Raw genomic sequence first — 27,618 nt, forward strand, 5'->3', positions numbered from 1 at the left:
CAAAAGCATTTTAGAATTACAATGGGGCTTAAACAGAGACTAAGTACGGTGACGGTGACATGTCCATACTGGGAATTTCAGTGGTTGAATTCTGGAGCCTTTGTTTGAATTGAATTCTGAGGTCTGTCTAGATTCCAAGGTTTGGCAGCCTTCCTATCACCAGTAATCAAAGACAAAGTTGTGTCTCTGCTCCTAAACCCTGCCTGTGTGCTGAATAATACTGCTGACTCAGGGCTTCCTTGTGAAGTTTCCAGTGTTTATAGAGAGGTCACAGTGTTTAGCATGGGAATTCCACTGGGTACTGGAAAATAACCACCCCTTGCTAATTTTGTTACTATACAGTCTCAATGCACTTCTATTTTTCCAGGGCTAAAAGATATGACGGAGATTAAAATGACTTTTTCTTCCCAGACCATGTGATTTTTGCAGAGGAAAAAAAAGTTACCAAATAGAAAGTGTGACTGGTCCACTACGATCGATCTTTGGTATGCACAATTGCTTTGGGAAATAATGAAGCCTTGAGGAATGATTCCCTTATTTTAGCAGTCTTGCTGAAAGCTTTGTGATCTTTTTTTTAATACTCCCCTAACAAATCCTTATAACAAACACAAATGGTGATGGTAGCTACACATAAGTTGCGTTTAGAAAGCCATGTCTTCCCAGTCATCATATAAAGTTTGTATTTTGTATTCTAAAGATGACCCCGTTCCCAAAGCTAGCTAGCTCCACAGTTGTATCCAGGAAACACAAAAATGGTTTAAAAAAAAAAAAAGTTTTGCAATCTAAACAAAATCCTGTCTTTCAGCCTTTAGCAAGTAAAAAGTTTTGTTATAGTTTTGGAGTGCTGAGTGACAGCACAGAGTCCCGTAGATCACCTTTGGTGTGCCCATCTTGTCAGTGATATTTTGATTTAAAACTGTACCTCTTCAAACTCCTATGAAGTAATTAAAATGATGCATTTTTGTTCAAGGAGTTTTAACAACAAAAATGCAAAAGTGTCATACAAAAGCTTGTCAAATTTTGACACTGACATTTTGTGGCAATTGTGAGGATTTTTCCCTCCGTTTGCGGGAATAGTGGCTCCTGTTGAGGAGTACTCATGAGTTATTAACTCCACTAGATGTCAGTGTCATCCTAGAAACTGCGAGCGCAGTCATAAATCTGGGAAGAGAGCCGAGACCACTCCAGCGTCTGTCAAAAGCATTTGCCGACCGTTTCCCGTCTTAAGTATGCATAAAACGCTGTGAGGGCTGTTTAGATGTTGTTGACATTTGGAAAACTGGGAGTGATTTATATTTGAGTAGGTGTAAATTTGAGAAAGTGAATAAAGAGAAACACATACATCTACAGTCGAGGCAAAGGGCTGAGGAGAATATGAAATCAGCTGTGTTTGCTATAAACAGGCTAAACTGGCTGGTTTGCGATAGCTGATAGCACAGGGAGAATCAAATTTTCTAATATAGAGGATGTTGGCAGTTGTCTTAATGCCAAATAACTGGGGAAAAATTAAGGGAAAAATAAGTGGTGCGGGGAAAAAATTGTCTCTTCAGAAGTATTTCTGTCTTTTAAGATGTGGTCATATTGAATGCAGTGCAAAGAGTTGCCTTGTAATCCCTATCCTGAAATACTTTAATACTGACCCTGCTCTAAAAGGTTTCATACCATATCAACCAAGTTGTAGCCCAGAATTACTTAATTGAATAAATAAATGACTAGTATTTCCTGTCTAGTTATGAAAAGAGAGGGAAATCAAAAATATTTTAGTTAGCTTTTTTTTTTTGCTGTGCTTATTTCCTAGCTTGTTACTTGCTTATGACTTTATTGTTTACGTTTGTTTAATTGCAAATTGACCCTCGTTATGTAGCATAGGTAATAGGTTTAGTTTTTTCCATGAAGATATTCCAGTGTTAGAAGAAAAATTGGTTAAGCAGAGAACAGATGTGCTTTTTTTCTTAAATCTATGACAGATTTTGAATTGGAATAGGGTTGAGAATTTTAAATGTTTGTGTTTCAGTGCACTGTATGCAGTATGTGATCTTTTCAACTGTTGGATATTCATGTTTTCTGTCAAGCTATCGTAGCAATAGCTGACTTTCTACTAGGGCTTTAAAATAGATCAAATAAAGCAGAAGGGTAAATGTCTTGTTTTGTGCACTGCACAAACAGGAACAACTAAATAGTATTGTGTAGCACAGGTGAGGATTCACACTTGAGCAAAGCACTGATTGTAACTACTTGTCAGATTACATATGGGGTGAATGAACTTGAGGTGCAGTAAGATGCATCTCCTTTCTCATATTCAATATTACCTGTCTTACATTATTGCAGATTTGTGAGAGTGTCTTTTCTTAAAAGTTAGAGTTCATTTTATCTCAGTATATTGGAGATCAGTATTTGTACTTTCTGGGGCTCTGTGGACTGTTGAGACAGGATTCTGGTGGTGCCCAAACCCAGGTGCTGTATCATTCTGGGTCTGAAGCAATCTTGTTTCACAGTCCTGATTGATTTAAAAAAAAAAATAAAAAAAAATCTGCAAATGGCTTGTAATGCAAAGGGAAAACGGGTCAAATGATATTCATGCAGCTTTGTTCTGTTGTGCTTTTTTGGACTTTCTCTGGTTTACTTTAATGAAGCTTTAAATAGAACTACTTAATTTGTAAACATAACATCAGAAGAAGTCCTAGCAAATGTTGATACACAATGGTTTAGATGTTTTTAGTCTACTGGATATAAGATGAAAGATGTGCATTATGGATAGGTGCAAAACCATGAAAGAGCAGGTTATCTATCAATTTTACTATATATTTTTTTTGTTTTAAAACAGTGGAACCAGATAAAATTCTCCCCTTGAAAATTGTGTGTATTCTGTAATTATCAGCAGCTAAGACAGAATTTGCTTAATATACATTCCTATATTTCTATACTTTTAGCACTTGGCAATATTTTGTATATAGGTATTTCCCTTCTATCTGCAGTGTTCTTTCCTGATACAGTTACTTGTATGGAATACAAAATGTGATGATTTAAAAACAAAATAAAAATTAGTGCATAGGTATTTATCCCTTTCAGAGATGGGATCCGTTCTTTTTAAAAGTCAAATAAAAAGAAACATTCAAGTTGACAACTTCCCTCCCAAGGATTTGGCTACCTTCACTGAGTTTCTTTAAAATGTCACTTAGGGACGCTTTGCGCTATTGAAGTATTGTTTTGTGTTTTATTATTGGGAAGTGGCACTTTCAGATTCAGAAATCTGTCTTGAAGGAAGAGGAACAATAGTTATCTTGAACATCGGATTTCACCCCTCCCACTTGTTTTGCTTTCTTTCATTTATTCTTTGTTTAATTCCCTGGCATGTCATTCCATTGCCCCTAACCATAGTAACTAGTGATAGGAGCCTACTCCCGGCAGAGCCGGGAAAAGCACGGCTTCCCTGCTGGGTAAATGTGTTGCTTAGAACGGTGTTACTTGAAGTCTTCCTCTGTGGGCTTTCTTCCCTCCCCTTCCCTCCCCTCGCCTCCTAAGGCAACTGCTTTGGGCATTTTCCTCCTTCCATCCCTCTGCCTGCTGAATGCTAGAATACGGAAAATGGGTATTAGCTATCCACGATGCTGAGCGTTCCCCGGATCCCGGTGTCTTTCAAACATCCCTTTTATACTGCAAATCAAACCCAGTATCTTGTAGCGCCCTGGTTTTCATTAACTTTCCATTGTGGTACTGGACATCGCAAATGTATTCGTTTCATATATCATCTGTGATTTGAAAAGCGCATGAAAATGTTTTCCCATTTTCAATATTGTGTGAGTAATGTTCCTATTGAAAAGTAATGGAGTGAAGTTGTCACTTGTCAGTTCAGTTATTAAGGAGGATGACTCTCAGCTCCTTTTTTTTTTTTTAAATAAAATAAATCTGTCAAAATGATTATACTTGTGCGTTCTTTCACAATAATGGACCAGAATCTGAATGACTTCTTAAAATTCCTGTAGAGTCATGAAGTAGGCACAGGGAGCTTACTCCTCGGGGAACTCCTATATTTTGAATTTCCTTATTCTGGCTTTCTGTCATTTTAAACATTGGTTTAATTTTCCTTATGCTGATATTTATTTACTCTGTGCAGAAAACTTTTTTTCAACATCAATTGCTACCTTGTCTTGAAATTCCAACTTTGTAACTGTCCAAAAGCAGAGAAAGTGTTAAAATCAATATAATCAAAGACCACATCATAAAATCATGTTTCTAAATAGCTGATAGCCTTTCTAAAAATCACACAAATCTGTTAAAAATGTACAAGTGTATATATCAGATTTTCTAAATGAGAAGCTGGAACCTTCATTCTTCTTTGGATCTGCTATTGGAAACTTCAGAAATGTGTCTTCTGATCTGCTGGGTCTTCAGGCAGTGAAATTTTAACTCTTTAAACCTAAATCCCATTTCAAACAAGTGGATGGTTAAAAATTAGAAAGGGTGGGTAGGTATTCAGAGTATTCAAATTTTGGGACAGTCATGTACTTGTGTAGGTTGTTCCCCTCCTGCTTTGTGTCTATATTTATGTTTCAAAATACTTTTTAATTGCTTTTAAAAAATAAAAAATTGTCTTCTGTGTGAATAGCTACCTTTAACGGAGCACAAACTTTTTCTTTTTCCTCTGCAGTCTCGGAAAGGGAGTGACCCAGACAAAGAGAAGAAGGTCCTGGAGAGCAGAACAGATAGCATTGGAAGCGGTCGTGCAATCCCAATTAAACAGGTATGCCGAAACACTTTTTTTGCTTTCCGTAGTTGGAGACACACCTCGGGTCTTAAGCGCTCTGATGCCGAGCCTGTGCGCCAAGATTTGTTTGATGTGCTCTGGTGATGAATGTGGAAGTCACTCACTTGACATCAATTAGGAGAGGTTCCTATGTGTATTAAAATAGGATCATTAGAATAAGAAGAGGGAAAATGTGACAACAGGCCTAATGAAGTGCAGTCTGCCGGCCTGCATATGGAGCGCGTTTCTAGGCTGAGCTGGCTTCAAAGCCTGCCTTTGTAGAGCGGGCTTTGATTGGGCCGTGTGCTGCCCGTCGACAGGGGTAAATCAGCGCGCTGTACAAGAGCCCCTTGTGATCGCAGAAATAGCCTGATGTGGCCCTAATTTGCTATTGCAGACGGACATCTGAACACAGTTTCAGGCTGGTTTGTAACAACGAGGCAATTAGTTGTGATAATCATAGCCGGTGTGTCAGCTGTGCACTCTTGTTTGTAATTTGCTAATGAAGGAATTGTAACTTTGATTAGGTTCAGTTTCATTTAGACCTTATTATATAAGAGAACATTTACAGCTGTAATGTGTGGCCTTAATTAAACTTCCTCATTACACAACAGGACTTGAATTCAAGGATTTGTTTTGGTCTGTTTTACTAGCCTAGATGCACTTTCATTAGCCCGGAAACTGAATGCTAAATTGTAGCTCTGAACGCTCCTTTGAAAGGCAAAAGCAATACTGGAATCTAATGCAAAGTGTTTGGGTAAATGAGATCATTTACTTTTTCAAATTAAATTACACTGAATTCATGCAGTTAAGAACACCGCACTAAGCATTTGTATGGGATGCTTTACAAATAGTTTCTGCAATAGCGTTTGCAAGTATTTGCTTTCATGCGAGTTACTGTGCTGTAGACAGCAAGAGTGCCAAGTGAAGGGAGCTCATTTTCTTCCTGCAGTCTTTTCCAGTCTCCTTTGGTTGCTTTCCTACCTTCCAGAGGCTCACTTTGCCTCTTCCTGGCACGTTCCCAAGCCTTTCCTCAGTCCGTGCCTCTTCTCGTCAAGTGGCCACAGCTCTCCTGTTGGTGTTGCTTTTGTGTGTTTTGGGGGCTTCTTCACATTTTTTTTGTCGGGAATGAGGGGAAATGGCTTTGTACTCTTAATTATTTGTAGTGATTTCCTTTCTAAAGGCAGTTAAAAAGACCTTTTGGGACTGTCATGCAGCAAAAGCGCAGTCATGTCTATGAAATCTTTAGCAGACAAATTTTAATCAAATGCTGCAATTCAGAATAGCAGTTTGAAACCAGATAAGCTCAGTATTTGGCTCTGTGTTCAGAGGAGGAGATTGCAGGCATGTAAAACAAGCTACAATTTTTTCTACAGCTTTTGTGTCCTATGGAGATGGGTTAGACAGGCTGGAATTCTTTTGGGTAATGCTAATTAAACAAAACGGTCTGTGGATGCAGCTGAGGATAAAAAAAAAAAAAAACAGCCAGAGGAGCTGACTTTTTCCAATATTTATTCAAGATGTACACACTGTTCTTTTCTAAAATGGTGTTGTATGAAATTAATTTGATTAAAAATGCCCTTGTAGGACAGGTAAGATGGGCATTGCGAGTGTGATCACAGTATAATGCAATGGAATGAAATATCCTCCACAATCACCTTGAATTTCTACATTGAAAAATTCTCCCTCTCACCCCCACTTTATGTACAGAGTGTGATCAGTTTTTTTCCTAGTGTCTGCTTTTATTATTGATCCCAATCGTGGCAATTTCATTTTGTCATGTACAGGCAAATTAAAACAAATAATTGAGGAGGTCTTCACTCAGTAGATGCATATCCTACTCGTGGAGGTATCAGAAAGGGTGCCGCAAGAAGTGAGGCTGAATGGCACGCGGTGTTGTGGGGGGCTTGTCTCAGTGGTGTTCCGCATCATATGCGGTCTGTGTCAGGAGAATGGATTTCTACATTGTACACAGTCTTCAATGAAGGTTAGGAGGCCATCGTCACCCAGCAGCTGAAGTAAAAGAAGATGGAGTAGAAAAGAAAACACACTTATTTATTTTTTTTAACCTGGAATTTAATTTAAATTGGAAAAGCAATGTGTATTCGTGTTGACAACGTTTCATTACAGTGTAAAACTACGTATTAGTTTGAAGTGGTTTTTGATTATAAACTATACAGTTATGAGCCAATATACATCTTTCACCATCAGAAAAAGCTCCTGAAATTAAGCACTGGGGTAGCTTTTTGTCTACCCGCTATTTAGAGAGCTCTTATCAGTCGAGGTGGTGATGAGTTAAAAAGCTGATATGACTGCATTATTGGTGGGTCCTACAGGTGCGAGACACTTGGAGATTTCTCTGAGGAAGTAGCAATTCCTGATAGAAAAGATGGTGTCTCTTTCATTTAGTGCATTAACTATGAATGAGACAGAGATGTGAAAAGGAACTTTTGGACCTAAAAACTTCAGTAATATGTCATGCTACTGTGCTTCTTTCAATGAGAAACCCCTTCCATCATGATATGTTTCAGTGACAAATGGTCACTGAATAGAAAGAGAAATCTCCTTTCAAGAAGTTGAATGCAGATTGTAGTATTCACAGTGTTGCTGTGGAAAAGCTATCTTATTATATTCTTAAAAGACTCTTTTTAATCTTTGTCCCCATGTTTTCCAGTGTTTTTCCTCCTATTAGCCCGCGAGTCACATTGCCGCACTACCCATGCTGCAGTCGCGAGTAACCTCCAGTTAGGAGAAATGCCCCGTGACTTCTTGAAGCTGCTGTTGAGCAAGATGCCTTTGCCAGCTTCAGGCACATACTCTCATCTTCAAAAGCATGTAGTGACCAGATCGTTTTAATACTTGTTGTCAGCACTATTTTTTCTTTATAGCTACTTATGGTATGTGCATGGCAGTAATAGTCCTTAAAGACTGCAGGCAAGACAGGTACTTGCAGATCGCTGCTTGTTGTGTTGGTTGAGCTTATTAGCAAATTGAAGAAGAAAAAAGCCTTAGGAGACTTCTGGTTGAAATTCAAATACTGTGGATTATGTATGCTTAGTTTAGTGGCACTTGAAAACAGGGTGATTCAAAAACAGCTGATAGAAAAAAGAAAAGTTTTGCTGACTGTTCAGATGGTGAAGTCAGTGGCTTGGTTCTCCGATGCATTTCTTGCTGCCTGACTGTAGGTTGTTCTTTTGGTGTCCCAAAAGTCAGAAGCAGTATTTCCCAACTCCAAAAAAAAAAAAAACAAACAGTTACTTGGAGATTGGAAATGTCAAAAACTCTTCCAAGCTAGAGGGGTACATGTAAGTGGGGAGGAAGAGCTGTTATTAAGCAGGTACGTTTCTGTTTGGTGGGGAGAGAACACAGAATATTCAAAAAAAAAATCACAAGAAAGTGTAGAAAACATGATGAGATGACACAAAGTCCCCATCAACCACTTCTTTTCTCCAGAGATGGCTCTGTTGTTGCAGTTCAACCAGCATAGCTGTTGTTGATATATATAACAGCGACGCTTTTTTGTATTTGGAGATGGTATAAACTGGTAGAGGAGCGCTTTTTTTTTTTTAGGGACATTTCATTGCTCTCCTAGTTGCTCTCTAAATGCACATACACATCCTGCTAAGCGAGCTGTGCTGGCATAGCTACAGATTTACTCATAATTCTGTAGTACAGCCTTTCTGTGATCCAGATACCAACCTGTATGGCCACTGGAGTCACATCAGCACAAGGAGAACTTGGTCTGAGCTGGTTTAGTCTGAGAACCAGATCACCACATCACCAGAAGGGACTGTAGCATGCCTTGGACACCTGGCTGGGTAGGTTTCTGCTGCTTTTATTAGTCCAAAGAAGCCAAGAGTTGTACCCTTCTGCTTAATTCCTGTTGTCTGCCCCTGAATCCCTGAGAGCATGGGGTAAATAGGCAAAATTGTAAATGAAGTCTTGTTTCCCTGCAAGGAAGTAGCTCAATCCTTCATGGCTTTTTCTTTATCTTGAAGCAATCTGGTTGAAAAGAGTTAATGTTCCTATTCTGTCTGTCCTTTCTAAATGTTAAAAATTACTTCTTGCTACAGTGCTAAACATGGTTTTATTCAGCTAAGTCATTTAAAACTGTTCTGGAGATCCTTCTGGCTTCCAGCAGAAACCCAAAATGTAAGCAATGAAAAGTTTTTAAAATGTGAGTGTTAACTTTTTTGCCAAAATACTATAGGGTGAATGAAATTTCAGGAAGGTCAATTTTTGGGGTAACTAAAAAAAAAAATAAAAAATTGTTGTAAAATGAGAGCCTAGCTTTTGCTTATACAGCAGGATCAGCATGCCTTAAATTCTGTGCTCTCAGCTTCCTTTGAGGACTTTGAACGCCTTAACTTTCCAAAAAGAAAAAAAAAGGGAGAAAAAGTGAAAGAGTGCTAAGATTACATTTGACACCTTCCATGTTTTGGGGGACATTGTAGGGGACTGCAGAGTTTCTTCTCTTTTGCTTCATTTATTTGTCACAATCTAAAATGATTGGTAACGTAATTGTTTTTTCTGCAGTCTTACTCATATCCTGTCTGAATACCCTCTGCTAATCAGAGGGAGTCTGAAATTGTCTGGAACAATATTGGCCCAAAGTTAAAATCCACAGAAAGTTCTGTACTTCTGAGAAAGAGGAGCTTACACTAAAAATATTCAAGCTGCTTTCTGTAGCATTCCTAGTAGTACACTTAGAGCAAAATTAGGGTGGATGGCTTCCTTGATAAGGAGTATCCTCTGTTCAAAACCCATTTATTCTGAAAATGAAGACTCGTTCCTGGTGGTTTGAGTGAATATTTTGAAGTATGTACTAGGCTGTATGTTTTAGGGTGCCATACTTTATAGCATGTTTTTTTTTCAGCATTTTGGGAAGATTACTTTGTTTTCTGCAGTCTTGCAGTAGGGCATATTCAAATAATAATAATAAAAAAAAAGACGACAAGAGAAATAAAAGCAAGAAGCTCAGCTCAGCGGTGAGTGGGCTTGTCATGTATTAATTTTTCATTGCTGTGGAGAATTGTACATACATAATCACTTGATTGCAGTGGGAGTTAGCGAGCTCCTATGGTGTCATTTGCATAAATCTTGTTAAGTCAATGGCAGTTAATGAAGTACAAATGAGCCTGGAGAAGGTGACATGCAAATCGTGGGTGGCAGATGGGAGGTCTGTTTTTGGGATGGCAGCTGTGTGCTCTTTTTTTCTGCTCACCCCCTCCCTCTCAGATTAGAGTGTAAATAAATACGTAAGAGCTGGCCTTGACTTTCTGCTTTCAGCAATTCTTGTATTTGGCATTTGCACTCATCGCAGATGCTCATATTATTATATAGCTGAACTATATAACCTTGACTGCTCTGTTATCAAAAACTGCAACACCGAAGCTTTGGTCAGGGTTTGATTTTGACAGGTTGCTCAAACCCTTGGCTTACAGAGGGAAGTGTCCCCCAGATTCCTGCGTAGTTCCTGGGTACGTCATTTAGGAGCAGCAAATTTGAAGTCTGGCTTAAAAATAAATGTTCTAACGTTGAATATTACACTGATGACATAATGAGAAATTTGCCATCCATGACTTGCAAAGGTGAACTTCAGAACCCATTCCCTTCTCTGTTTGCAAATGGCTGTATTAATGGAGAAAGCCGAATATCTTATTGGCCTTTACTTTTAGGTGGTATTTCAAATGACCTTTGCCTACCAGATTTGTGCATTTAAGAACATTAAGGTAATCTTTGAAATTACGTATTTTGTCTTTTTTCCTCTAAACTAAAAATGGGAAATATTTTCAGGCCCAAGATACCTGTGGGGCTTTGGCAGCAGGTTGAACGGCAAAACTGTAGCTGAAACTGATTCAGTTAGGAGAAGGAAGAGTTTGGTTCCTGGCCGTGCAACGTGCTGTTTTTCCTGTAGATGAGCATAAAGAAAACTGAAGTGTCATAATGTGCATCTGAATTCTCTAAGAGAGCAGCAAACTTGGGGGGAAAAGAAATATTTTTCAAATTCTTTTAGCAAATGGGAAGAGTTGTCTCAATGTCACTTTGTTTACAAAACTTCTGAAACAACTGAAGTTGTGTTGTGATTTGCAAGCCATTGTCAGTAATTCTTCAAAGTAACTTTTAAATCAAGTTGTGTACTCCCAAGAATTTTTCTTTTTTTTCTTTTTTTTTTTTTTTTTTTTTGCATTAAGCCCAGCCATTGCATTGTCAATTTTCAAGCCTTTCACGAGTGCACTGGTCTTAGAGTGTAACTGAAGCAATTGAAACAAAATTGTAATCAGGGAAAAATCTGTGCTAGTTTTAAGATGTACTTAGAAAAGCTGAAACACAGAAGTTGTATTTAATTGTTTTTTGGTAGTGACCTCTCTTAATAGATCGTCTGTGTACTGCTCTATGGAGAGAATCTCAGGGAAACTGGGATTTGCTTTAATTCCAGTGATTTTCTTCCAGCCCTGTCCCACCTGGGCACCCTGCTTCAATCACAGCCCCTGGCCCCAAGGACCCAAGGAAATGCCTGTCACAGGGAGGCTCCAGTAGCAGTGATGAGACTCTTGATTAGTAAATACCAAAATAAGCTAAAACACAGTGTAACAAAAAAGAGGATTTAAATACAGGTAGATTTCAATACATAAAGCCTGCCTGATTTTTGTGCAGAATAACACACAGTGCTGTGTAATCCTGGTCCTGGGTTTCGACAAGAATGGTGGTGTCTTTGAAATCGGTTTTGAGAAGTGATCGTGTGCCACATCTAGTCAGTCAGACCGACTTGCTCAGTCCTTCTCAATCGCTGAAGAGTGCCGTGGTGCTTCAGGCAAGTGTCAGACCTGAGAGCCACCATCGACGTCAACAACGAATGCTTTTTGCAGCAGGTTTCGTAAATGTAAATGTTTGCTTTGCCTACCAAAAGAGAGAACAAATAAGCAACCATCTTAGCATCTCTTCTTGCTTAATTCATCTGACTTGACAGGGTGGAAGAAGCTGGTGTAGCCGGAGTAGGACTGCTACCCACTGCTGCCACCGCTGCTGAGCGCTAAGGCTTATCCCAGGGCTTGTCCCTTCCGTCTGCATACAGCATCAGGTTACTGTGATGTAAAAATGGCCCATACGTGGTACGACCAAACTCATATGGGTCTGGAGGAGCCATACAATTCCGGGATTTGCTTGCCTTCATTACACCAATGCCTGGGGTAATTTGGTGTGCTGCAAAGCTCCTGTGATGAAGCTTGTGCTTCACTTGCCCAGAGACCCAAACTGCTGGTACGCTGCTGCTCGGTTTTCTACTCTAAGGGGCTTACCGAAAGTGCTGCTGCTTTGGTTTTGTATTGGTGGTGTTTGTGTAGGTTTCGAAATACCTCTTTGCAATCCAGGCTTGGTGTCCGGAGGGTGGCTTTCCAAAAAGCAGAAATGACACAACTAACAAGGAACTGGCAAACGGCATAGTTTTATTTATTTATGTCTACTGTGAGGTGTAATTTACTCTGTCACACTTCTGTCTAATCACAGTAATCAGTATCCAGATATGCTTGTACAAACACGAGAATATGGTTTTTAGCCAAATACTCTTAGTGCTGAAATCTTCTGTGTAATTCCTCTGCAATTGTTTATAATCAGAGCATACACATTTTTGCTGTGTTTTTAATTAGTTGATTACTAGTTATAAAATGTTTTGTACTCACTCTGGTTCTGTAAATTGTTAACTGGTAGCTACCAGTATAATTAAATATTTCAGAGCACTTGGCTATGGTTGCATTGAACTGTGAAGAAATAATGTTATATAGCCAATCAAAAAGAGATACTTGTAAACTCATTTAAAGCGTCAGAGTGTGTTAGGACTATCATGGTGATGCTTATTGCAGGAGAAATTAAAGATACAGTTTTGTGCTAAGAGGCAATACAGAAATTAGTTCCTGAATTAGTTGTTAATTGATTTGGTAATTCCCTCGGGTCTGCATGCTCTTTTTTCCTTTTTCGTTGTTGCATTCAGTTAACAGTGACTATTCCCAGTGCACTTGAAATATTTTTTCCAATTAGATCAAATGTGCCCTTACGTCAGAGGAACGGCTACAGCTTTACATTTACCTGCCTCAAATAATGTTTCATTTGGTCAGGAAAGCTATTCTCGTGTGTTGCTGCTGCTGGTGATTTTCAGACGCTGTCTCAAGAAAAGCAGTAGTCCTAAGTATATTCGAAATGAAATAGCATTAAAAACTTCCTGATTTTAATGCACTTTTTTTTTTTTTGATTTCAGAAAACTTGCTTTCATTTATGTCTCTGTTTTCCAAACAGTGAAACATAGGAACTTCACTGCCAAATGAAAATGGCTTAACTGCTAGGAGGCAGAGGGAGGGATGAGATTTCTGATCAGTCAGGGTGGTCAAAGGCTGGCAAAAGTTAATATTCTTTTAGAACAAAGGTTCTGTTATTAAGAATTACCATTTTCTAAATTGTTCTGTTAACATGGATGCGTGCGAAGGTTTGTTTTCAGCTCTGAAATATAAAGACCTGCTATTTTCACATCTTGGTGTTCTCATCCCAGTGATCGACGTGGTTCAGCCCAGTGCACTGCTCTGTTGGAAACCTGGCACCCAAGCGTTAAGCCCTCCCCTGCCTGAGGTTAAGGTTTCTATCTGTCAATCCAGGGAAATCACCTCTTTGGGCTCTTAGCCAAAACAGGCAAGCTAAGGCAAGAAACACCACCTATCAGATTGAGACAATTCTATTTTTTTCCCCGTCTGTCAGTGGGTCAGCCATCTCCAAGTCCTACCAAATCATCTCATTCCTCCTGCTTTCTGGATTCTACTGTTTTCCCTTCCTGAGATGTCTCATTGTTGCAGAAAAAAAAAAATAAATGGAATTTTCTTAAAAGGACCAGATTTTTACCATATTTCTTTTAACTGATCTCCTCTTAGTATTTGAGAGGCCTTAAAACACAAGTTTTCTGTCTCCCATCCTATAAATTGCCCTTATTATGTCTCTAAATGCCTGCAAAAATTGTAGTGATAGTCCTGAGCACATGAAGATGAGGTGAGCGGTGTATGGTTGCTCCACAGGCACATTTAAAGTCATTTTATCAGTTTCCAATTAATGTTAGGTAGGCTGTTGAGGTGATGTTCAAGAGTTATAGAGGCCTTACAGTAATATTATTTTCCTAAAATTGACATCTATAGTGATGTGCGTATTGCTTTCAAACCTCTAAGGATCTATAAATGAGATTATTAATACATTTTTCAGAGAAATTAACTTTCTATCAATTTTTTACTGCCTGTGACCCTAAGAAGCTCCAGCTGTTGCTGAAGTTAATGGGAGCCTCTCTGATCCTCGTAACAGAAACAAACTGGTGGCCTGTGGTAGAGAGGTGCTGAATTTATAAGTTTCATTTCAGACGGGCTTGCTCATAACTCGTCCCAGCTTAAAACGTTGTCTTCATGGTATAACATGCATTAAATGTAATATCTTTATTTTTACTGTATTTACTTAAAGAGTACTATTTAAATGTTTATTACTGCCGATTATGGCAGAGGACATAATTTCAAAAATAATATTCCTCTTGTAGGACAAAACCTCAGAAATGAGCAAAAGTAAGGCAATGATAAAAGGAAATAGTATCAAACAACTTTAGGAAAGATGTGAAAACTTTGTTTCAGTATTCAAGTTAGTGCTGTAAGAACCACAGATTGCTCTTGACTGCTAGCAAGAAGCATTCAACTTCCTCCCCTTCTTCATCTATTCTGTCCAAGTATGTTGTTGGTTGGTTGTTTCTTTGGGATAAACCAGTCAAATCCTAAGAGAAAAGACAAACAAGCAAGCGAGTGGCTCAACAGAAAGGATTTGCTTTTTCTGAAGCTCTGAACATCCCCATAATCTTGTGCCCAGTGCTTGATGCTTCAGAGGACAGCATCCCCCAGCTTTGGAGCTTCCAGCCCCCTTCAGTGGGGCAGCAAGCAGGAGTTGAGCCTGCAAAAGGAACACCAAAGCAGGTTCCCCAGCAGAGCTTTGGCGAATTTAACCCTCTTGGTCTTCTTGTCCTTTTCTGCGTGACGTTTTTGGGTGTTGCAAAGACTGTGCATGTTGCAAGCAAGTACAGAGCACAGTGAAGAGGTGTCAGAGTGCTTTGGAGGAGAGGAGGAGGGAATGATCGAAAGCAATGTAGGTATAAAAGAGAACATCAATAAAGAAAGCCATAATATGACTTTAAAAAATTTATTAGAATTTTCCAGTGCTGAAATGGTGTAATATATCAAGGTGGCATCTCAATGTGACATGCAGGGATTGACAGGAACGAGGTCACTAAGGTATCTTCACTGTTGCCCTTAGGCTAAGAACTGGCCCCTTGCCAAAAGCCTTTGACTGTGGTTGTTGGATGTAGCTGCTGCTTTAATAGTTTTCTCCAGACTGCATCTAGAAAATGCTTACAAGAGGCATTCTTTTTATTTGAGCCATCTCTCCCCAGCTAATTAAAAACAAAACAAAAAACACAGCGCTATGGAATCACTCAGTGGCCTGTTGACTGTGTCATTTTATAACTGGTGAGTGGAAATGATTGACCTTTAGGTATTTGTAGTGGATGAGATCTGCAGATGCCTTCATAGTAGTGATCCCTCATTGAGTGATAATGGTTGTAAAGAAAATTACAGCAAATCCTTCAGGACTGGGATCTGCTTTCAAAGCTGTGCATGTTGCCTGTTGGTTCTCAGTTCACGGAAGCTTGTTCAAGGTATCAGTGCAAAACAAACAATCCTCTTGCACAAACATCTTTGTTTTGAGGAGCCGCTCTGTTTTAGAGGTGAGTCCGTGTGTATCTGTGCTAACTTCAGTGGCTAGAGCTCTTCCTCTGAGGGCATGAGGGAGGAATTAGGAAGAAGAAGTGACATAACAAGATTAAGTAGAACGCTTATGACAGTTACCAAGTGAGACTGCCTGACAGACTTGGGTTGACACAGTGATTATTAATATGTTGGAAAGATGTTTTGGGGATTCCACCATATTTGTATGGTTGCCAGCAAAATGTTGACAGTTGCATTGTGGTTAATAAATTCATTTAGATTTATAAGCATTGTTTACAGAACCTGTTCGCCTGCTGAAACTCTAACAGCATCTGTTCCTTCTTACTAATTAACTGCTAATTACGAATGAGCTTTGTGTGTTTGTCAGTATAACTGGCTCATGCATTTTGTAAGGAACATTAACAAATTGATTTACATAGTGGTAAAGCAATCAAAAGAGTAAACTGAACAGCACGCATTTAAAGCCCTTTAGCCTAATTTTTTGAATGAGGCAAACTTTGGGCATTCGAAGTATTTTCATAATTCTTTTGCTACCTTTATGTTTTGTGATAACGCACCCCTGAATCAGGGGTGTTGGTCCAGCATCCCTTTTGTTTTAGTTACAAAATAAAATAAAAGCATTGGCACTATCAGCATTTCACACTTGTGAGCAAGTATTTATCTACAGTATAAGCAGCAGTGGCAAATTCAAAATAGTAAATTGAGTGAAGAAGGAATATTGCTCTTGGAGGGAGGTGGAGGGGCAGGAGGGTCTTTGAAATGTAGGTACTCTGAGTATAACTTATTTGTAATTAATCTTGGAAATACCAACTATGAAAGTCATTGCACTTCTGTTAAAATACAGTTTTCTCCTATTCTTCAAAAACCTTCTGACTCCAGTAATTAACAATACGTCTATGGAGCAATCCCAGCAGATGGGCCAGATGTTGGCACTAAAATATTTTGAATTTAAATGGAATAATTCAGTAGTGCAATTCTGTAAAAACAAAACACAAACACCAGTTTATTTTGCATGAGTTAGGAAAAAGAGAACAAACAGATAACAGAATGATCTGTTTGCTGTACAGGATCCTTTCCTGTATGATAAATTTCAGGTGAATGAGATCATTATATGACAAGGATAAATTTCACTTACAGTTGTCCCAGAGTTGTAAAGCTTCAAATGAGCCAGCACTGGGGAGAAAACTGAAGTAACGCAAACACTCAGCTGCAGGATTTAGTTTCCCAGAGCAGCTCAGTATAAGTGTGAGAAACAGTGGTTTATAGAGAATAAAACTTGCCAGAAAAAATTGATTGCTCTTTTGATAGAATTTCAAAATAAGTGCATAAAACAAATGTAACAGATGTAAAATATTTGGGTTTTAGTAAAAACATTTTGATAATGCCTTGTTAAATCTTAATTGAAAAATTATTCAAATTCGTTTGGCTAAGAACTGTGGTGTGGATTGAGAACAGTACGATCATAAACCGAAGATGAGGCTAGAGCACAGTTGAGCTGGCTGGAAGCAGGACAGCGCTTTGTTCAGCATTAGGTCTGTTTCCATTCAGCAATATCATCAACAACAGGGCTGTAAGTGGAAGCAAACAAATAGCAATCAAATTTGTAATCTGCATTATAAGGAGTAGAGAGAGGCATATCATGAAGGGGATCAGGAGTAGAGCTGGTGACAAAATAAAAGGAGATTTTACTTGGAAAGATGCAGTCTCTGTTAGCAGAAGCCAAATAATCCTATTGTGTCCAGACTGGTTGCCTGTCAGACTTTTCTTCTTGTTTCATGTTTGCCATTGGTAGCAAATTCTTGGCAAAGCACTGGGTGTTGTCTCATGTCGCTGCTGTGTGCCTGCTTGACAAAGTGTATTTCCATCCTCTCTTAACAGTGAAATCAAGGGCAATGTGGTAGAATTGTCTTGGCAGGAAGATGGGAGATGAACTCAAGATGCTAACCTGAACTGAAATCCAGCTGCCCTCATTTATGCTCTTTTAACCTGAGTTTGGGATGTACACTTGTGATGTGATATCCCACTTCTGTGACAGCCCTCAGTGGCATCGAGCTGCTGATGTGCTTGGAGTGGGCGTTCACCATTGCAGTAGGATGCATGGGGCAGTTGAGTGGCTTTCCTTCCAAAACAACCACACGGTTCCTCTCTCTTGTACTCTAAAATATACCCACAGGTGACAAGTCTTTGCAAGTTTGGCTTGGTTTTATATCTGAGAAGTGAGTGCAAGAAATGGTGGGTATGCTCGGAGGGTAAAAAGCCAGTGCATTGCAATCTAAAGGAGATCTGACTCGAGCACTAGAAATGGCACGTTGAGAGTCATACACTGCAAGATGAATGCAGCCCTGAAAGAAACACACTGATGAGGCAAAGTATTGGAGGCAGTGCTGCAGAAAGAATCCCGACTGTGCCTCTGCATCCAGATCGGTCTTGGCTACAGGTCTTTCACACGGTCCATCACAGTCAACGGTGTACGCTGGCCCCAGTGATGCAGGTTCTCATGTTAGATCACTACTTAAGAGATGATGGGAAATTATTGCAATTTTAGCTAAGCTATGACAGAGCAGTTGTAATTTTTTGCAGGAGTTCAGAGCGTTTGCCACTGGTGCTGAGACAAATGCGTACACATATAGAGTGATTAGGAGATTATTTCAGGCTTAATACTAAGAGAAAGCTACTGGACTAAGGGGGCTGTCAGATTGTAAATTTTTTGTTATAAAGAAACAATAAAAAATTTAGTGACTTAGTGGACTCCCCCCCCTCCTTTTTTTCTAAGAAGCTGTTGAGACACACAAACAGTTTCTGTAGGTAAGTGTGAGCACTGAGTCATTTCTTTCTCCTTTATGATGAATATGAGTCTTTGTCACAAAAGAAAAATATCAAGAAGTACCATTTGCAAAATGGTTTATAGTACAGTATATCACCCTATTATGAATGACAGTATTTAAATGGTTGGGTAGAGAACTGGAGAACTGCAAATCAAGTAGCTAGGCTAACATCTCACGTTCTCTTCTCTTGTGTGAATATTTCGGGGGGGGAAAAATGAAGAAATCTTTGAGTGCAGGAGGTATTGGAAAGAAAAATCAATTAAAATAGCAGTGTAAGTAGTTGAATTGTTTAGAAATTCTACAGTCTGAAAGTGAGCAACAGAACCGAAGGGAGCAGGGAATGTTTAAGAAGACAGGTGTAGCATCACTTAGGGAATCAGCTTCAGAAGCTGCTTTATGGCCAAATTAAATAGAAAACTTAATTCAAAAACTTTGTGGGGAGAGTGATGCTCTGTAAGCTATAGACTAAAAGCATAATAGTGAGCTCTGAGCAAACTGAGTGGGGAGGAAAAAAAAGGTCTTGGGAAGCAAATAGAGTAAGTATAGGAATATATGGCTGGTGTGCTTCACATCAAAAATACTCTGGTCTGGTTGTTAAAAATAAAGAAGTTCTGCTTGTGCATCACGTCTCCTGAAATACGTAGTTTTTCAGGTTTCCAGCACTGTGTCTGGCAGATGAGCTGTGCAAACCCTTCCTGATGCTGTAAGAGAGCATGTGCATCCAACCATTGCTGACGTGTACTCAACATTTTGAAGATTGACGTGTCAGTTTTGTTTAAGTTAATGGCATGGCAAAGAACTTTGTCAGAATACTTTCTGAATTGGATCTTTGTATGGTAAATGTTGCTGTCAGTTTGCAGTTCATGGCAATGTTACATTTGTAGATGAGAAATAATATATGCATGATCACTGTTAGTGCTTTAATCTTGCAGCCGTGTGATTTCTGGAAGTCATTCCTGATACAGATTAAGTCACACTTAATTCAAATTAAGCGACGCTTCTTATTGTCGGTGTGATGCAGTGAAGAGAGAGGTTTCTTGCACATTTATTGAGTACAAAGATGGCAAACTCCCTGCTTCTTTAGAAGCAAGGGGCTTTAAGGATAAGAGAAGATGGGAAAGATTGCCAATATGATGGATAACAGAAGGAGAGGAGCAGAACTCATGGAAAATTGTGCTGCTGTGAGAAGCCAGGTGAAAATGAAAGGGAAACAAAATCCATACTGAATTAGAAGGAGGACAAACAGTGAACAAAGGCTATGGCAAAGATAGGAAGCAAAACCAAAAAACAGGTGACACTTTCAATAACATTTAAGAACCTTAAGTGTCTTTCAGAAAGTGGCACACTAGTCCCTGGAGGTGCTTGGTTCATCAGGTGCCGATGCCTTTAACCATGAAGCATGGTGATCGATTGCCATCTTGAAGCAATGCATCGGTGCTTCTGGTGCTCTGCTATTTCGGCACATTGTCGATGCCTCTGAGCTGTTTCCAATTGAACAGTCTTGGGAGCTTTCAGTCTATAGATTTCAGTAACAAATGCATTGGAGTTGATGCATGCAAACTGTCAGAGGATGGGTTTTCCCACTGTTGGAATCTGAAGGCAAAAAATCAGCATCAGTTCAGAATAGTTCTGATGCTGTTAAAATAATTGCCTGAATTATCTAAGATGGGGGTTTGCTGGAGGAGGAACAAAGTGTCTGAAAAGAGTCAGCATCTCGGTCTGGGGTGCAGAACACCACCCTGGGCCTGGGCAACCTTCCAGAGCAAGGTTTTGTGCTCCATGAACCTTCCAGCACACAGCAATACTGACCTACGGGTCAAGGGAAGAGGGTCCGTGAGGTTGGTTGTACCGGGCACAGGCTTCAGAGGACAGCAGATCTTCCCTGGGTAATGCACCGGTCTGGTCGGAGAACGGCTGCAGGAGGGGACTTGTGTCCGGGTCACAGGGGATACAGGCCGACCTTAATTCAGGGACTGCAACTTGGAAGCTAATAGGAAATTCACATTGCCAGATAACTTGCATTTATTCACAGATATTAAAAAAATAAAATAAAATTCAGTAGGTGCTATACAAAGCCAAGTGCACTGTCCTTAGCAAAGGTGGGTTTTAAGAGTTCACAATTCCTTCCATGATTTTAAATAATTTGGTGCCACAGATACATTTGTATGTTTTATATTACTATTAGCAGTGACTGTGTAATTTTATTTGAAGTAGGATCTCTATGATGTAGAAATTCTTGGTTTTTTTTTTCCTTGCCAATAGGGTACTGATCAATAGGTAAGTGTGTTGGCCAAAAAATTCTACTGTGCAATTTTTCTTGTTTACTTGTAATTGTTTCAAGTTTTATAGACAAGCTTTGAGATTTAAAATTCAATCTTTTTGGAAGATGAACCAGTGCTTCCTGTGTGTTTTTTGTTTTTTTTTTTAATTACAAATAGAATTTGAAGAAGTTGAGATCCTCTAACCCTCGAATTAGAAAATAACCAAGATGCCCCGTGAACAGTGGAACCATGGAAGGCAAGCTTTCCTTGACTGACGTTCCTCTGTTTCAAAAATGCTAATATGAGCTCCCATGAGCTCAGCCCTGTACACACCATCTCCAGTCTTCTCACCAACCACGTTGCCTAAACCCACCTTGGTCTTAAATTCCTGTAAACAGCAGAGGCAGAAATTACGTGTTTTTTTCACCTTGCCTTGTTCAGAGGTAGGAAGCAACCATGTGCCATGGCTGGTACCAGCTATATGTAGGCAGTCTCATGGGTCAGCACCCTTGAAAAGCAAACTGAGCTCAAACTGTGGTCGTTTTTTAAGTCAGGGACTCTTTAACTCTTAGAGACAAGTGCTGAATTTCACAAAATTTGTCAGAGCATCCCTTTTGTATTCCTGCGCCCCATCAAATTTGGCTGAAATTGAGCTTAAAGTCAGGACTGGGAAGGAGACCTAAGCATTTATACCTTGGAAACCTGCTGAAAATTGAACTTGAAACACCCAGTAAAAAAGCTTTTAGTTTGTATATGACAGACACGATTACGGAATGCTTGCCAAAATGAGGAAATAAAAAGCCCTTTTAATAATAAGGGATTTCTCTCTCCCTGGACCCTTTTCTTGCAAATGCCACAGGTATTATTGCAACCCTAAGTTGGCCCCAGGAGATGCAGACAGTGGTGCTGCCGTGCGCTGTCCCAAACTCAAGCCAGGCAGCATCCAGCTAACGCAGCCATCACTTCTGTCAGCAGGAAGAAGAATGCTGGGATTACAAAGCATTCGGCTGAAAAGAAGTGTGTATTTACATGTCTGCTTGGACCAGCTGCACAGTCAACCTCGTTTTAATCGTTTTCTTTCAGCAGGGTGGTCAGGAATTTGTAATAGCAGGTCTTCAAGGCATCCAGGTCCGAGGTAACTGCCCATTGTATGAGTGATGGCAAATCATTGCTGTTCTTTCCCTGTGCAGATGTGTGGGCCCTTCAGCAATTACCCGATAACAAGATTTCGGTACAAGTGCGTGGCAAGGGAGTTTGTGCCCTCTATGGGCATCCTTTTTGGAGGTTGGGAGGAAACAGAGCTGGGTAGCTACGCTTGGGTTTAGTTTCCTTTAATTATCTGTCCGTAGTGTACAAGTGCTTCCCAACACCTCATTAATAGGGATTTTGTCTGGTACTGTCTGCGAAGAGTTGTCACCATTAAACTAGTTATAATAGTGACAAATTAGTGCACATCTGTGCTTTTCCCTATGGTATGTAAAGAATAATATGTTAATACAAGCTGCTTGGAGAGAACATGGTTTAAATATTTCAGTGATATGATATCTACTACTTATCTGACACATTTCTAATAACTTACAGTTAGTGTTTGCTTTGTAACGTTGCTGCACAATAAATGTAGCTTTTTCCTAGTTGTGTAGTTGTGAGGATCCTTGAATTGGTTCCCTTTCATCTGCAAGGTATCCTGCAGAATGGTGTTTGCCAGAGCTCTAAGTAAAAATGACTTTGTTCTCTGCTATGTTAAATTGGCTGGTTAATTCTGGTGTTATTTACCCTGTAATTCATTAGTTTTACTCTACCATTGGCAGCTGACAGGCTGTAATTTCATGCCTTGCAATAAAAGATGTCTCATAATCTGCTTCATTTAGCAGCAAGAGAATTTAATGAAATTAACTGCAGTCCTAATTATGCCAGTGAATACTAAAGACTGCTATCAAGTTTCCTCAGAAAAGGACAAGGTCCACCTCGTGAAGGATTTAGAATATAATTTCCTGGGAAAAGTTGCAAATGTCTCCTTCTATTGGCCAACAAGGGCCAATTACAAGTGCTGATACGACTTTAATGAACTAGTTTGTTCTGAGTATATCAAAAGGAATAATTTTATTTTTTTATTTTTTAAATTTTTGAGGAAATTTTTAGGGGGCTCTCTCCTTAGCAATAAGTGATCTTTGAATGTGTGTTTTACTTGCATTTCAAGGAATTTGTCCACCTTTTTGTGGCACTTTATTGCTGAATGTTAGCCTTTCACTACCGGGGAGGTAGCTCAAATAATGTGTACTTAGATGGAGTGAGGATGGTGGTCTTTGGAGATCTATGTCCCAAACAGCATTAGGCAATTTGTTCTGATACGCCATGATTCATTGGAAGTTCATACCTCAGTTACACAAAAACGAGGTATGGAAAAAAAAATAAATGTGAAAGAAACATGACAGAAGAGCACTGAAATTGCATGAATGGAAAAGAAATACTGATACTGAGGAGCATTCCTAGGGTGGTGGAGACAATGAGGCCATTCTTCACCAGTTTTTCAAGTGTTTCTTCCAATTTGTGCTTTTTCGTGCATATTTGTAACTTCATATTTAAAAGACCTTACTCTGTTTGTGGCAGGGTTTTCTTGATTTCCATTTCAAAGTATTGGCTGATGTATTTGCCAAATGTGTGCTAACTGCTTTCTAAGCACTGCCACACTTAAACAACATGATGTGAAATGTAACCACCATTTTATGGCTTAAATGATGTTAAATGTAGTTAATTGGAAAAACTTTTAACTGCAGAGAATTTCCCTATGAATAGCCTTCATAATAACCATCTCACTATAAAACGCAAAATGCTTTGCTCACAAGGACAACTGTACTATAAAGGTGAAGTGTATTGATCAAATTACCTGAGATAATAAACTTCGGATGAATAACTTCTATATTGATGAATGGGAGAAGTCTTCCTTTTTACCTAATATTGCTAGTGTGATGGGAAGGCAATTGAGAGAACAGTATTATGGTGTCTGTGTGTGCTTGTTTCAATCATTGTTTATATTTTTAAGTTAAATAGCTGTGTGAAATTGTTGATGGGAAATTGCATTGGAGTTTTTAGTGTTCCTGTTCCTTTTTTTTTTTTTTGAGCTTTAATTTGTTCTAAGAACAATTGTCTTCCTTCAGATAAAAAGTGATAGGTCTATATAAAAGTGAGTATGTTTGGGCGAAAGACTTAAATTGGTCTATATTTGCAGCAACTTATAAAATTGAATAAAGAAACAACAATGAACTTCATCTCCATACATATTAGTGAAAAGTGGGGTCAGGACACAACTGGACTCAAGTACTGGAGATGTGCCTGCCAAAACATGGAAGAGTTTAGGACCCCAGAAGAGAGGAAGGAATACACCAGAATGTGTTGAACTCAGAAGGAAATAAGATGTTCTAGATTTTGTAAATGGTTGCTCAGTTTGTGATGTTCCCCTGCTCTCTGTTGAGTCGGGATTTCATGAATTTTGTTAGAATTCTGAGAAAGAAAAGCAAGATGGGTGGATCTGCCCCTCTGATTTGACCACAGACATCAACTATCCACACAACTTCAGATATGCAACTTCCAAAAAAAGGTCTGCATTAGGTTTATTGCATTTCAGAATACAAACAGAAAAACATATTTTAATTCAAGATGTAGTAATCACTTGTGTTTGCATGAAAAAGTTAAATGACTGCTGCAGAGTTGGAGAGACTAAAAGAAAACACACAACTCATTAATAGAACATCTTTGAATATCCTCAGAATCCTTGACTAGAGCGGAGGCAATACAAAGTATTTAATATTTCATTTGATGTATGCAAAATATGAAAAAAGTGACCCAAGAGTGTATATCTTGAATGAACTGAAATGTAATGTCATAAATACACTTCACAGTAATTTGAAGTAGTGCTTTGTGTTAGAAACAGACATAAAGGATGTTCCTTTGTTCTTACGTATGGGAAGAAATTATTTTTAGAAAAAGTTCTGAGATTATGTGAAATAATATGTGGGTGTGATCACCTTGTTGTTTCATATATACATAAATAAAATCTGTGCCTGTTTCATAATTGCGTGTGTGTGTGTATGAAAACCCCATATAAAAATATCTGTCGAAATGGAAAAGCTAGAGCAGAGGGCAGCCAGAGCGAAGCAGGGATTTGAGAATCTCAGTTTATTCAAAAAGGTGAGAGAGACAGGTCTGCAGTCTTTGGAAAGAGATTAAGAGGAGCTTTCTTTTAATGGCAAGGATGGATTCCGCGGGGCTGTTTGAGCTTGTGTCAAGAGCAGCACAAGGGGGCAAGAACTTGAGCACGAGGAAAGGCCAAGCACCACAGGAATGGAGATGGAATCTGAATAGCGATCAAACGGGAATTTTTAATGCGTTACATGCAAAATTCAGTTTGGGTTATTAGCAGCCATTAGCTTGGTTAAGGGTTTTTTAGAGTTCACTCCTTAAAAACGATTCATTTTTGCTGGCTACCTTCAGACATTGGGAGAATAATGTTGAGTTGATACCTGTGAGCTACGCTGCCAAACTTCTAGCACCCAAAATTAAAAGCTCAATTTAAAATGTGGAATAGATCAGAAGCCCATGGAGGCAGAAACTTGGCTGTGAAAAGGGGCTTTGATGTCCATTATGTCTATTGTTTAATGTCTGGTTTTTGCTTTTAAATGCCAATGCACAGCATGGAGGCCAGGCCCTCCCATTGTGCAACAGAGGGTGCTTTGGGTGGTAGGGGAGAAAAAAAAAAAAAAAGAGAAATGTTCCATCCTGTGAGCACAAAGTTGACAGGTACGAATGCTTTTGGAGATCTTTTTAAAGAAATTGTGTGTTAAAGTGTGCAAATTCGAAGTAAGCACGCTGTGTATGTGTGCAAGAGAAAGTTAGCAGTCAGTCAGGTTTTATCTCTTAATGAATAGAGACTGCTGAAGTAAGGGTTAGGTAATTGAGTTTATAATTAATTAGCCATAACCCTCATCAGATAAAGCAGTTGTCGAGATTTTTTTTATCTCCTTTCTCTCCCCAGGGCCTGCCCTTCTTTGTCCTTGCACTGACAGCCAGCACTTATCTCGGGCCTTCTCCAGGCCCGTGCCCATCAACCCCTCCCCCTGCTGCTGATTTTGGTGGTCAGCCGAGACCCGCATTGTACTACAAGGCTCACAATCAGCCTAGCTGTCGGGCGCCGGGATGATGAATTAGCGGTAGGAGTTAACGTGGAGGTGAACTCCAGATTGGACTCCTGATAGCTCGCGGAGCGGCCTCTGTTTGTTAGTCACTCTCGGCGGCGCTGAGGCGCTGCTGACACTTCGCAACAAAGAGGTTAAGAAGGGGGATTTAGCAAAAAACGGCGCACCTCTCCAGAAAGTTAGGACGCTTACAAAGAACCCTTAATTTCTTCTGCTGTGCAATTCATTATAACAATGCGGAGGAAATAAATTAGATCCTACGCTGGTTCTTTTGGTGGCCTTATCTCCCTTATGCTGGGGGTTGAGCTGGTTCGCCTGCAGAAGGGGCACAAACCTTAGATACGTATCTGAAGAGCATCAAGATTGTGAGAGGTGTCTAGCCTCTCTGCCTGTTGAGCTAGATTAAGGGGATTCGGACGTTGAATTCATCCTCAAAGCGCTGTACTTTTACGGATGTATTGGAGAAAAGGAGCTTTCTTGCTGTGTTTACAGTAGGTTGTGGCATTGAGCTGTTTTTTTTGTTAGACGGGTTTACCTGCTGGAGAAGAAAAATTTTCAGAAACAAGTCCGTGGGTTTTCTCTTCATCGGGAGTTTTTGAATTAGAGATGAAGACTCCTCTGTCTTATAATATTGATTTTGGGCTTCGAATGAGCACATTTCTTCTTAATCTGAGTGGGAGCACTAGAAAATGTAGCTAAGTCTCTTGATGTAAGATAGGGTTGGATCTTTTTTGAAACTGTATAAAGCATTCTTCACCTGTGGTCACCTTAATTTTCAAGTAGACTGGTAAAGCTTTCCTTTTTCCTTCTCATTTCAGTGGCAATGTGTGTTTTTAGTTTGACTCCAATTCTTTGTGGACTTGAGCACCATAAGTTTCCCTGGGCATATGTATACCCCTCTAGGATCTTTCTGAAAGTTAAATCAGTAATATATTAGTTAACCTCCATTGAAGATGACAGTGTAAGTACATAAAAGATATTACTGATGTCAGAACAAACCTGTTCCATTGCAGAATAATAGCTTAGCAGTTGCCATAGCGAGTCTTACAGCTCTGCTGCTGTACTGTAATGCTTGTGGTTTGTCAGGCTCTTCACTTATGCAAAACGTGTACTTAATCCAAGTAAGGGAAAGCAAAATTTCACATACCTCACTGCTGCTGACTGACTGAATGGAAAGGAAACAATTCTGTGAATGATGTTTTGGCATGGGTTGCAGCAGGGGAAAAAATTCCAACTAGATTCATAGAAACAGTATTTTCCACCATGATGATGTTCAACTATATCCCAGCCTTGGAGATGCTTGGGACTCAACTGGATGAGGTGCTGAGCAGAGGTCTGGACTGGATGGCCTGCAGAGATCTTTCCAACACACATGGTTCTGATTGTGTAAATCTAACTGGTACTCAGATAATCTAATGTGCAAAGTCAGGTTTTAAACACTGATGACATTGGCAGTTCTGGAATGGTGGTGACATACGTTTGTACTCCAGTGCCTAGATCTGCAGTCAGGTCAGTTAAAATCAGAAGAAAAGAGTACTGGAAGAGCACTTCAAAGAAGAATACAAACAAGTGATCCAGTACGTAGAGTCCTGCTGCATGAGAGGTTCTGCTCTCTGGTGGAATACTGCTGCCTTTCAGATGGGCTGCGTGGAGACAGCCTGCTGTCACTCTCCGCTAATGCAGAGGTGCAAGGAAAATATAGATGCCCAAATAAGCACAAACTCCAAAGTCTTTTATACATGAGTCCAAAAAACTGACATCCACTAATCTTACTGCTGGTGATGAACGGTCTTTCTGCCTTCTTGTAATATG

The 27,618-nt window shown here is 39.5% G+C and overlaps 1 protein-coding gene across 13 annotated transcripts in view; it reads left to right on the forward strand.

Annotated features, from left to right (window-relative positions):
* Positions 1 to 27,618, forward strand: part of AGAP1 (ArfGAP with GTPase domain, ankyrin repeat and PH domain 1) — a 347,733-nt gene that overhangs the window by 168,641 nt on the left and 151,474 nt on the right. For 8 of the 13 annotated variants that reach the window (XM_068686209.1, XM_068686211.1, XM_068686210.1 and 5 more), the window contains one exon: positions 4,649 to 4,741. In XM_068686209.1, the coding sequence (XP_068542310.1) occupies positions 4,649 to 4,741 (93 nt within the window). Of the gene's footprint in view, positions 1 to 4,648; positions 4,742 to 11,197; positions 11,624 to 11,714; positions 12,959 to 23,843; positions 24,687 to 25,646; positions 25,827 to 27,618 lie in introns of those variants that run through there. The other 5 variants (XM_068686216.1, XM_068686213.1, XM_068686212.1 and 2 more) reach the window with 4 other exon arrangements.

This window comes from Anas acuta, chromosome 6 (genome assembly GCF_963932015.1).
Source record: "Anas acuta chromosome 6, bAnaAcu1.1, whole genome shotgun sequence".
In the NCBI taxonomy this organism is placed as follows: Eukaryota; Metazoa; Chordata; class Aves; order Anseriformes; family Anatidae; genus Anas; species Anas acuta.